This window comes from Poecilia formosa, unplaced genomic scaffold (assembly GCF_000485575.1).
Source record: "Poecilia formosa unplaced genomic scaffold, Poecilia_formosa-5.1.2 Scaffold402, whole genome shotgun sequence".
NCBI classification, from domain to species: Eukaryota; Metazoa; Chordata; class Actinopteri; order Cyprinodontiformes; family Poeciliidae; genus Poecilia; species Poecilia formosa.
Genome location: NW_006800341.1, coordinates 11,817 through 24,203, shown reverse-complemented (window position 1 = coordinate 24,203; position 12,387 = coordinate 11,817). Strand labels below are relative to the sequence as shown.

The 12,387-nt window shown below is 38.8% G+C and overlaps 1 protein-coding gene across 1 annotated transcript in view; it reads left to right on the top strand.

Annotated features, from left to right (window-relative positions):
- LOC103154823 (unconventional myosin-XV-like) overlaps positions 1-12,387 on the top strand; it is a 47,021-nt gene that overhangs the window by 22,882 nt on the left and 11,752 nt on the right. The window contains exons 26-41 of the mRNA XM_007576241.2: positions 618-663; positions 754-878; positions 2,252-2,369; positions 2,509-2,684; positions 3,620-3,704; positions 3,797-3,829; positions 3,920-4,001; positions 4,172-4,302; positions 5,849-5,944; positions 6,077-6,205; positions 6,281-6,387; positions 7,436-7,614; positions 8,065-8,137; positions 8,281-8,472; positions 10,449-10,528; positions 10,612-10,685. Coding sequence (XP_007576303.2) covers positions 618-663; positions 754-878; positions 2,252-2,369; positions 2,509-2,684; positions 3,620-3,704; positions 3,797-3,829; positions 3,920-4,001; positions 4,172-4,302; positions 5,849-5,944; positions 6,077-6,205; positions 6,281-6,387; positions 7,436-7,614; positions 8,065-8,137; positions 8,281-8,472; positions 10,449-10,528; positions 10,612-10,685 — 1,726 coding nt within the window. The remainder of the gene's footprint in view (positions 1-617; positions 664-753; positions 879-2,251; positions 2,370-2,508; positions 2,685-3,619; positions 3,705-3,796; positions 3,830-3,919; positions 4,002-4,171; positions 4,303-5,848; positions 5,945-6,076; positions 6,206-6,280; positions 6,388-7,435; positions 7,615-8,064; positions 8,138-8,280; positions 8,473-10,448; positions 10,529-10,611; positions 10,686-12,387) is intronic.

The window sequence follows — 12,387 nt, the reverse complement described above, 5'->3', positions numbered from 1 at the left end:
GGGTTTATAAATGTCCAAAGTGTAGGGCAGGGGTGGCCAAGTCCAGTCCTCGAGAGCCACCATCCTGCAAGTTTCAGATGCATCCCTGCTTCAACACACCTGAATCAAATGACTGGCTTGTTATCAGGCCTCTGTAGAGCTGATCCCGGTCTGTTGGAGTAAGGATACTTCTAAAACTTGCAGGATGGTGGCTCTTGAGGACTGGACTTGGCCACCCCTGGTGTAGGGTGTAAAAGAAGAGTGATGGCAGGAGCATTTCTTCCATTGTTCTAATCTTTTATATCTGTTGTAAAATAACCTTATTTAATGTAATACATTCTGAATGTTTTGTTTCACAAGTGAACAATTCCAACAGCTGACTAAGTCCAAACCCATAAAACTTGACATCTCGCATAAATTGAGAATAAAAATCTTAGGACCACTTTCAGTCTTATGCTAATTTTATGTTCATCTATTAACTAAATAGATTAATTGACACATAACTCATGGCTATCTGCAGAAAAAGTTTATTCTCTTTAAATCTACACTAGAAAACAGATGCACCTTTTTAGACAAAAAGGTTAAAATAATGCCATAAGTTACTCATCTGTGCATCAACTGTCATCCATCTGTGACAGGTGTAACCCTTATTTTGTGCGATGCATCAAGCCGAACCGTCATAAGGTATATTTGCAAGTTGGATGATGTGTGCCGGTTTGCAGTGTTGTTTTTTTATTCAGTTTATACTGATACACAGTTCACCTGTGTATGCAGAAGCCAGGAATGTTTGACATGGATATGGTCAACACACAGCTGCTTTACTGTGGCATAATGGAGACAATACGTATAAGGAAGGAAGGCTATCCAGCAAGACTGCCCTTTCACAGCTTCCTGTCAAGGTTTGTTATTGAAGATTTAACAGTGAGCATATTTAAAGGCAGCTTAGGTCAAATCAGTTGTACTTATGTAGAAAGGGGATTTGAAATTGGTCTGGGGTCTCTGTAGCTCTGCATTAGCTACTAGTCACACACTAAAAATGTGTTCCCTACTGAATCTTATGTATGGAGGACGGAACCTGCCAAAATTAACAATAAAATAGGAATAAATAAATGGCTTGATAAAGTAATTAATGTGCCAACTATTTTATCTTAAAATAAAAATAATTTTCCTAACTTACTTGATTAAACACTGTGACAAAAAAATCTGAAGTGATGTTCTAGAGGGATTTACATCTAGATGTGGCTTAAGTCAAGATTTAAATCTAATTGAAATGCTATTAGATTGTGACCTTAAACAGGAAAACCCTGCAGTGGAACTAAACTTAACATAAAACACTTTTCATTCATGGCAATCACTCATTAGTGCTTTTACACTAGAACTATACTCCTCAAACATCACTCACAAACACATTTATTCATTGATGTGCAGATCAGGAAGCAATTTAGGATTAGGTGGCTTCTGAAAGTCACATCAAAATGTGGAAATAGGAAACCTGAATCATCAACTTCAAAACGTCTTTTCCCATTAAGCCACAATTTCTCCAAAATTAAGGCAATCCTGCAAAGAAGATTGGGCCAATAAAGGATTAAACCTTCAAATCTGCTGTGGACTGGTTTTTCCCTTTGAAAATGAAATATTAATTGAAAAACTGTACATCACATTTCTGCAGGTTATATCTATAAGCTTGTTCCATGATCTGAAATAGTAAAAACAGAAGAAACCTTTGAGGAGTTTGACACTTTATCACATTACAGTAACAAACTGACTATTTTTAATTCTGACGGAATTGAAAATATTAATTTAAAATACCGTAGTATTTGTCAACCTCCCTTTTCACCTTCCTGTCTTGAAAGACAATGTTCCTGTGGCTCTCACCACTCTTTCAAAATCGTTGTAATTATTGCCTTTCTCTGGAGATAATACATTTCACGCAAACTGATCTCTTCATGTTGAAAGAGCCATCTGGCATTTGTCAGCTACCTCAGTAGGAAAGCAGATGAAACCAATTGATCTCCCAGCACCTCTCACCGTTTGCTGCCAAAGTGATTTGACTTACAGCAGCACTCACGCAGAAGCTAGTAAAACCAAGCAAGCAGCCAAACACTCCGAATACACAGAACACCAATTAGCCCCAAACAAGAGCTCTCAGATTAGCAGCCAAACTAAGATTTGCACAGATCAGACATGCAAGGCTGCAGCTTTGGGTTTCCTGTTCCTTGTTTACTTTGGAATTCATATTTCCTCATCAAACCCATGTTACATTTGACCACAGGTATAAAGCTCTGCTCTGTCTGAAGGATCCTCTGCCAGCAGACGGAGAAAATTGTGTTATCATGCTTCACAAACTCTGTCCGGTCAAGGAAGGCTCATATCAGGTGGGGGTCAGCAAGGTGAGTTCTATGGGTAACACACACACACACACACACACACACACACACACACACACACACACATGCATAAAATATGAGCTTGGGTGTTGCATGTGTCACATGTAGAAATCAATAAATTTACATTTTATGTGTCTGTTAGATTTTCCTGAAAGAGGAGCTTTATCAGCTGCTGGAAGGGAAGCGTGACCGTGTGTTGGACATAGCTGCCATGGTGCTGCAGAGATACACTCGCATGTGTTTTGCTCGGCAGAAATTTCTCAAATTCAGGCGAGGAATAACCCGCTTTGAAGCCCGTTGCAGAGGGTACCTGGTCAGGTAATTATATAACTCATTGCAATTGATGCTTTTCTCTGTACAAAATACAAAAATGTGTTTTGCACAACAAAACACAATATTATTTACAGCTTTTTGTTGCAAACTTTACAATATTTTTTTATGTATTTGTAAAATAAATACATGATTACATTACATAATTTTCCTTCCACTTCATAATTATGCACAAATTTGTGTTGGTCTATAATATTCAAGCCCAATAAAACACATTGAAACACATATATTTGTAACATGACATAATGTGACAAAGCATTTTGCTAAGGGCTGAGCATACAGTAAGGGTCGGATCAAGAGTTTGAAACAAATTAAACACGACTGCCACACTGTCGCATTGGACATCGACTGGTTTTAATGATTTCGTCCTAGTTGAGTCTGAAGTTTCACCCATCAGCTCAGGATTTTAGGCATAAGAGTTTGGTTTCACTGACCTGAACATGACCTACCTTCTCATGGAAAACCTCTTTTATTGTCCTTGATGTGAGGAGATAAGACCGGGGAGTTCAGGCTGTGCTCATCCATCAAAGGTGATAGATTTCCCAGTCCTGCAACAACAACCGCGAGTGGCGAAATTTGCATTTTAGTCAAGTGTGTAAGAAGGCAGTAAAAAGGCAATAAAGTGAAAGCTAAACAGTTTGATTCTTTGATATTTCGGAAATAGCTTTTCAACTATGATAAATTAGGACGAATGACACTTTGTGAAAAACGTGCACTGAAACTATAGCAGTGCCATTAACATTCTGCACTAATCCAAGTCCAGTGACTGTCATTGATGGTGCAGCACTAAACTAAGCTAAATCAAACATGACAATGTTTTAGTTTTATGATGCTTATAATTTATCCAAATCATTTTTGCTTTTATTCCTGTTTCTGTATTTTCATAATTCATCCATCAATGATGGTAACACTTTTCCCAACAGAAAAAAAATTGCTCTGAGGAGGAAATATCTCATCAGGCTACGTTCTGCAGTTTTGCTAATTGTAAACCGTCAGCGCTACATGAGGGTATGCACACAGATTCATCATCTTTCTGATTCAGAGGAAGCAATTAAAAATGAGCAAATGTGTGAAGTGTGATGCTGTTGTCTTATTGTCAGACAGTGGTGGAGCCTGCAAGGAAGGCGGAGGAAGTGAGTAAAACTGCAAAAATAAATTCACTTGAGAGATTAGCCACTTGCATTAAATGTGCTACTGCAATGGTTAACTCTTTCTGTGTGCAGGATCGGATCAACCGTGAAGTGGTGAATGTGACGACATTACCTATCCCTGCAGAGCTGGCTGGCCTGCTGCAGGCTGCTTCAGGTGCGCACACACAAACCTGGGCTCTCACAATAACACTGCTGAGCCAAGATGCAACACTGAGGTTTATTTGTGGCACTGACTAATTTCATACTGTTGCATAAACATTCCTGTGCGTGAGTGCGTGTGTGCGTGCGTGCGTGCGTGCGTGTGTGTGTGTGTTTCTCTGTTAGGGGGTGAGGAGCTGCATTCTGACTGCTTGGCAGTGGTCCAGGCTCCAAAGGTTCAGGTGGACCCTCAGCTGACCCTGCCCCTCGATATCAATAACTACCTCATAACACACTACATCCGGATCATGTTCAGGGTAATGACACTAGCACACACTGTTACATCAGCGACAGTGTGTGCATCAGTAATAGTTTGTACTTGCACATAGTGCAAATTCTTTTTAAGTGACTTTCTGAGAGTTTCAAAGCAACCAAGAAATAAACCCAGTTCCTTTAGGAAACGTTATGAATTTAAGTTTCACAAGGAATGGTTTCAACCTAGCCTGGTCTCAATTAAAATCTTGCTTCACTAACAATCTGGGATTTCTCCCCTATACTTGGATTGTCTCCAGTCGATTTTTGACCGGACCAATCAGTGAACAGAAGAAGAAGTTTGTGAACGATGACGTTGATTTTCTGCACCATTTTAGAACTGTAGTCTGCCTGTTGTCTTAGCGATGGCAGCGGAGGAAGTGAAGGAAGCCATTCCATCCACGTTGACATACTTATATGTGATATTGAACTAACATTAACAGCTGCCTCGTTCAGCTCAGTGTTTCTCTCTTTGCATTGGAGGATTGCTGTTTACAGCACAGGAAATTTCCAATAAGCTTCATAGCACTTCACATATGTCACAGTCAAATATTAGCTATAGGATAAGATAAAACATCAATACAGGCCACAGCTCCAGAAAACAATCATTTCTCGGCAGCTGAGAGCCCAGACCCTCTGGACGAAGCAAAGCAAGACAAGGGTCTGGTTTTTACCAGTCTAGCTTCAACATATTAACACCTAAATAAATACAGTTAAGTGAAGCCTACACATCTGGTTCTGTATGAAACACAGAAGAAAATATCTTCCACATCTGTAAAAGTGTGTAAATAGAAAATGGTGTAGAAAAAAATGTGTTTAAGTTTAATCTATCCCTCAATTCCTTCATCTTGATATGAACTTTGAGCAATATTTTATTCTCTACAAAATTTGGAATTTTCACAGCACGTCAGCTTCCAACATCACTGAGCCATATTCCGTTTGTTTAGGGGTGCACTGATTGCAGTTTTCTGGATGATTGCCAATTACAGATGCTTGACCTGCCAATTCCGGTTTTGGCCGACACTCGTTTTTTTTGTCTAAAATGTTGCAAAATATAGCAGGAAAGTCACTGAGCTGGCAACAGTGAGGTGACTATTGTTAACTGCAAATGAGCAGACATGACCTGGTAGGTGGGTCCATCAGTCAGACTCTCTCACAGCAGAGCAAAAAGAGAACAGTGGCTGATTTTTAGACATTTGCTGAGGTCAATTAGATCCATGGATAATATCATCTTCATATACAAGTATGGGGCGATCACTGATCTCCCAAAAATAAGGAAATCTGGGCCAATAAATCGACTGGCCAATTCTGTGCACCCCTAGTTTGCTTATAACCTCAACATACTAAATTTTCTCCAAAATGTACACCTTTCCTCTTCCATTAAATCCAGTCTCTATCTTGGTTTTATAACACTGGGAGAAAGACAAGTGCTTAGTCCTGTCTAAAGAAAACACAGAAAACATCAGCAGCTAACACTGTGTCACTGTTTAAATAGAAAACATGTTTGATCCACGGAGAAGCTGTTAAAGTCTTTGTTTGTTTCTGATGTAGGAGCCTCTGTTTGGAATGCTCACGGCTCCACTAGAGAACTCCCTGATTCGTCTGGATCAGGAGCTTAAGCAGGGATCTCTCAACAGCTTCATTCTGGTTCGTTTTGCATTTATTGGTGAAACTCTTATCATCGACACTCAGCTTATAGATATAAATTCAGTCAAGATTGGGATATCACATGAGTGACTTGCACTATTTTACACAAACATCCATTGGTGCTGTTGACAGATCCTGCGGTTCATGGGCGATCCGAACCTGAATGGAGCTCAAGAAAACATGTTTGGGAACTACATCATCCAAAGGGGCCTGTCCAACCCCAGCCTCAGAGACGAGATCCTGGCTCAGATAGCCAACCAGGTTTTAAACTAACAGTTTTTAAATCAATATACCATCTTATTTTCTTTTTTTAAGAACTTCATGGTTGTTCTGTAGGTGTGGAGGAATCCTAACGTGCTGAACTCAGAGCGGGGCTGGCTTCTTTTCTCCTCCTGTCTGTCCGCCTTCCTGCCCTCGCAAAGACTGGCTAAATACCTCCTCAAGTAAGAAAATCAGCTCTACTATTCTTATCCCTTGAACTTTTTCTCATTGTGTCACAATCAAACCACAAACTTCAGTGTTTTTTTGTTTTGTTTTGTTTTTTTACACTATTTTATATAATGGACTATCTTAAAATAGGGTGTAATTGCAAAGTTGAAAGAAAATGAAGGATGCTTTTTAATGCTTCTCATTATATATATACACACACAGTAAACTGGATAAAAAGAAACTTGCAGAAAGCAGGGACAGACTTTAAAATAATATCCCAAAATGCCTTGTATTAAAATATGACAGAGTACAGCACTCCGCATGGTTTATGTGGAAGACTGGCAAGAACAAAGTCATTGTTGAAAGAAAGTCATCAGAAACCTTCTCTGCAGGGATGGTTTTATGTATTTTCCAGGTGCAAAGTGACATTTTATATCACAATCAAGTAACTATGTTGCTTTCAGTTGTTATAAAATTGCTATATATCAAACATGTTTTGTGTGCAAGGCCAAAAAGAAGAGAACTACAATATTCTATAGGGGAAGTAACCAGACTATGAACAAGAACCGCGGTGGAGTGAGGAGTGAGAGCAGGACGGAGACGATTAATATTACAAAGATGGAAGAGTGCAGAACAAGTAGAGTTATTGACGTGGGAGGCAAAGGAGAGGGTGATGCTGAGGATGACACCCAGCCTCTTGACCTGAGAGGAGAGAGACATGGAGAAATTTTCAGCCAGGATAGAGAAGCTATGGAGTTTATTTAATATTAATTTTGTGCCTATTAAAATAAGTTCTGCTTTATTGCAATTTGACTTAAGAAACTTTAGGATGAACAAGTGTATTATTTAAAGGGTTAAATATAAAGCCGTAGCACATTTTTCAGATTTTTATTAGAAAAAAATCTTAATTATTCACTCCTTTGTATTATTTTATCCCATAAAATCACATTGACGTTTATATTTGTGCTGTGACAGTTATGTGATCAAATTTGAGGGCTGAATTACCTCTGAAGTAACATACATCTGATATAAAGTTTTCGAATCACACACTTGTTTTTGTAGGTTTGTGTCAGACTATGGCCCAGACGGCTACGACTGTGTGTGTCAGAACCGTCTGCTCCAGGCTCTGCAGCGCCTCAGCGTGGGGCCTGAGTACGTCCGGACGTACCCACCCTGCCTGCTGGAGTGGACCGCCAACCGCAAGAAAGCTCACACTGTTCTACATGTACACTGCTTCGACGGTGAGAACACACACCATTTACAGTCAAGTGGAATTTTACATCCATAAGCCTATTGATAACTGGGAAATATACTTTCACTTTTTTACTTTTTACAAATGCTTTTGCTGACCCAACCATCCTTCTGACCTGCATCACTAACCTACTTTGTATTTTTACCTGAGCCCAGTCTGTCTTCAGCATTCAGCAGGGTAGAGTTAGCCATCTCTCCTTCTCTTATTTCTGCTCTCATCCACCTTATCTGCCCTCCAGTCTTTTGGCAAGTCCACTAAGGATTAGAGAACACCTGATACTCTGGCTTCTTGGCTGGCTCTGCTTGTGTCTGTTTCTGGTTTGGTTTTGTGATAGCCATAAGAACAATGCTGGTGAAACCAGTTTCTGTTTGGATTTGGACCTGAATGAGATTTATAAATGATTTTCATAAAGACAAAAGCTACTGCTTTTCCTCTCTAGGCATGTCCTTCTTATGTCCGCTGCATTCCTGGACGACAGGAGAGGAAATGGCTAAAAACATTTTACAACACAGGTAATGCAAATGCAGAAAAAAAGGAAAGAATGAATGAAAGAATGAAAGAATGTCAAGGTGAAAATGTTGCATCTCGTGTGTGTGTGTGTGTGTGTGTGTGTGTGCGTGCGTGTGTGCGTGTGCGCGCGTGTGTGTGTGTGTAGGGGTGTGGTGGATGGCCGTCAAGGCTGGTCGGTACTGCTGAAGGAGCCGGCTCAGTGGGTCGAACTTGAAGGCTCAGACTATGTTCTGGACTTGATGTCAGACCTGGAGCTTCCTGCTGACTTCCCCAAACACAACAGCTACTTCATCATCTCTGCTCTGGAGCCGGCCAGAGTTCGGCCCAATGCCAGCATGTGAGACAATACACACACACGCGCACATGCACACGCACGCACGGACACACACACACACAGTATGTCTTTTTATCTACACTAGGACTTTGCATTGACTTCCTTTCAATTTTCATTCATTATTTTAGCCCGGGCCCCATAAGGAGCAGTTGGTCCCCACAACACAGTGATTGAATAATATATACAAGGCCGCGCACACACTCACACAGAATGAATGACGTTCCATGAAGCTAGCCAGCTGTTAAAATGATGACTTTGTGATCCTGGCTGGACAAAAACCAGTGGGGTAAAAACTATTTTTAGGATACATCATATGAGTTGGATCTTTGCTTTGTTAGAAAAAGTTTCTGTGTCAAATCTTTTGCTGCTCGACAGAAGTTGTTGTTTTTGGCCCATTCTGCTGGGCTTCCTTAGACAGAAACTTTTAACTTTTAATTAAAAGTTAATAACTTTTAATTATTAATTAAGCATACTTTACTGTTTGACTAGTTAGAATTGGAATATATGTGTGGTTGAAATGAAATTCATTATATTTCCTTTCTTATTTTTCCACTAGCTGTTGGTCATGTAACATTATCAAATTCAACCTCCAAGTTGTATTTTTGATCCTCAGAGTTAGATTTATTTTCAAGTACTGGACACAATACTTGAAAATAAATCAAGTGTTGTGATATTAACCTTATCTTACATTCTACTATTCTAAATCTATCTTTTGCTTTCATTAAAAATCTGTTCTTGTATAGATTGAATGTGGGGCAGAATAGACCATGTAATCTCTCGCTAGTGGCTAACTCTCTCTCCAGACATCTATTACCCCCAATTCCTTTAAGATGTATTTATGTACCTGGATATGTACATAAATATCCAGGATGAGGATGAGGATGAGTGCTTTACTACTTTTTGCTTTACTGGTGGAGTCCAAAGACTGGTTTAATACAATATTAAAGTCCCCTCCATAAATCAATATTCCATCTGTTTCCTGTGTAAGTTTATCAAATATCAATTTATAAAAATGCTTCTTTGTCTCGGGGAGTGGAGGGAATATATATTAAGTCATGTAACCAGAAATTCTTCCAGCTTCACTACAACCATAACATATTCACCTTCTTTATCTTTTACTTCTCTTAGATCTTCAAATTTGATTTTATTACCAATTAAATTTGCGAGTCCTCTTTTACTACTTCCTTTAAACGAACTAAAAAAAGTATGCCATATTTTTCAGTTTTTGATGTTCCAGGTCTGACAGGTGGATGACCTCTGCTTTCTCTTGTTTGCTTTTTTTGCTCTTTGCTTCTTCCTTTCAGATTATTCAACTCATTCACATTTAGATGAGGATTTTTAGCTTGATAAGTTGCATCTGTAACAAGATAATTGAGTTCCTTAGTCACCTTGACACCAACAACACATCAAACAATGTGAACTATAACAGAACAAAAACATCTGTGAACATTTAGTTAGTGTAAAACTAACAAGAAGATCACTGATATGTAGGCCTGGTGGTGGCAGTGTGATGCTCTGGGCTGTTTTGCTGATTTTGCATCTGGACAAATTAACTATAATTAAGGAAAGCATTAATTTTACTCTCTACCAGAAAATGCTGAAGTAGCATGCACTAAATAGCACCTTAAACACCAGATAATTATTTGTATATCCTTATAAAGAAAAGTCTGGAATAAGAAGAGAATGTTCTTTCTTTTCTGAACTGAATGTGCAGAATTGTTTTACTTCTGTGACCATTTCATTAAAACTATTGTTGTAAATTATTTACAGAGAGAAGAACCAGAAATTTTCTTCCAATATTAGTTTAGATCAGTATAAAGGGATTGACATTTATCAGGTATAAACCAAAGCAACATTAATGTAATCTTCATTTTAAGTGTTTTGTTAGGCAGAGACCCTCCATCTTCAGGTGTTCTGCATTGATCTCCTTCATTCCTGCTGGATTTACCATCTTTCTATCATCTGTTGTTGTTTGACAGAAGCCTGTTGGGGGGTGGCTTTGACATCAGCGATGACGTCAGTCCTTCAGCCATATACGACTCTGATCGGTTCAACCAAGGTGAGTTACTGAGACCAACAGACCAGCTCCTCCCTGTTGACTGTAGGAGAGCTAAAGACATCTTTCCTCTTCCCTCCCGGCAGATTTAGAGCCTCAGAGAGGGATGGATCGTTATCTCGACAGCCTGTTTGACCCTGTACTGTCGGATGGAGCTGGAGTATGTTACATAACTTCATCATCCTGACACTGTTTACCATCAACTATTTACTATCAACTATTTACTGTCACTGCCTATAGAAGCTCTTAAGTGTTGTGGATCCTAGAGTTGATCTGAAGCAAACCTACTTTATGACACAGAACAGTGTAAAGCTCTAGCTTAATTTTTCTGGTAACAAAGAAAATAGTTGTATCCTTTTGCTGAAAATGAATATCTGGTCCCTCTCAGTGGACATATACTCTTATTCTTCGTTCAGACTCTTGTACTTGACAATTTTTAGATGAATGTGTTTTTAGTTTGTTGGTTTGTTTGGATTTTCTCTTAGCGCTGACTTTCGAGTCATTATAGCAACACTTACCAAACAACTTAGCATTTCAAATTTACATGCAACACTTTAACTGAATGTAGGAGAAACAACAAAGATAACACAGTTCAGCTGATATAAAACTGCAGTTTGTTAACCCATATAAATTACTGCAAGAGCAAACGGCACCAAATTCTTACAGTGGAAAGCTTTTTGTATTACACATGTTGGGAAAAACTAAGCTAGTTTCCTCACAGCTGGATGGGGGGAAACATAGACATTTTTTTATATTCATTTCAATATATTTGTTTCAATACATTTTCAACTTCAATCATAACTTCTTAAAATTCTTGAAATTATTCTAGTAAAGAATCCCTGCCTGGTACAGTCAGATTCAGATTTTTTCCTCCTAAATTGTCAGATCTGGTCAGAAACTAAAGTTCTCAATTAAAGTACATAACTAGAGGGAGTTTCTGACTGTACAACTATTATTAAAAAAAAAAACCTCAGCAGTTTTTAAAGATTTTAAAATTCAGCTAATATTGTAATGACACAGACTGACAGAAGTGTTAAAGAAAACAGCTGAAGCAAATATCAAAGTTTCAGGATAGTTACTTTTGCATTAGTAAAATAACTGATTTGGACAAATTCTGCCTTTCCTACCACCGACCACTGATGGGTCAGTGGTAGGAGTTCGTCCCTCAACCTGTAGGTTGCTGGTTCAATTCACACTCTGTCTGCCTCTGTGGTTGTCCTTTGGCAAGACATTTCACCCACTTACCCTGCCTGCTGCAGGACTCACTTCTGTCAGAGTACAGTAGACTACATAACGTGAATGAATACATGTAGTATGAAGCTTAATGAAGCGCCATACAAGTACAAACTATTAACAAAATCTCTGAAAGTGAAGAATTTGGACCCGTTTCTGTGGCAGTCGCTCCTTTGGGATGTCTTGGTAGCTTATTTATAGATTCTCCGTGATATTGTTTGTTCATATTTATTATTTATTGTCATAGTCAAAAACTCTGGTATTTAGTAATTAAAACGAAAAAACTTTTACACTGTATGGTATCCCTTTTCTTGGTACAGGACAGATCTTATTTACAAGTTGGACATTTGTACTAAAATGTGTGTTTAAAAAAACAAGTGTCTGTTCCAGTAGGATCATGGTGGTGGGAATATTGAGAAACAAAAAATGTAACAGCAATCCATTAAAATCATGACTTTGGAAAGTGATGACCTCCGTCTGTGACAATATACCTCACCTGTTCAGTCTTTCAAAACTGAAGAAAACTGGGCTTGTTGACTGAGATAAAAGTTTTCTGTGAAAGCTGACCAGACTGGACCGATCTCTGTCCAACTCTGCTATCGGATGTAGCTGACAGGAATTAGCATGTA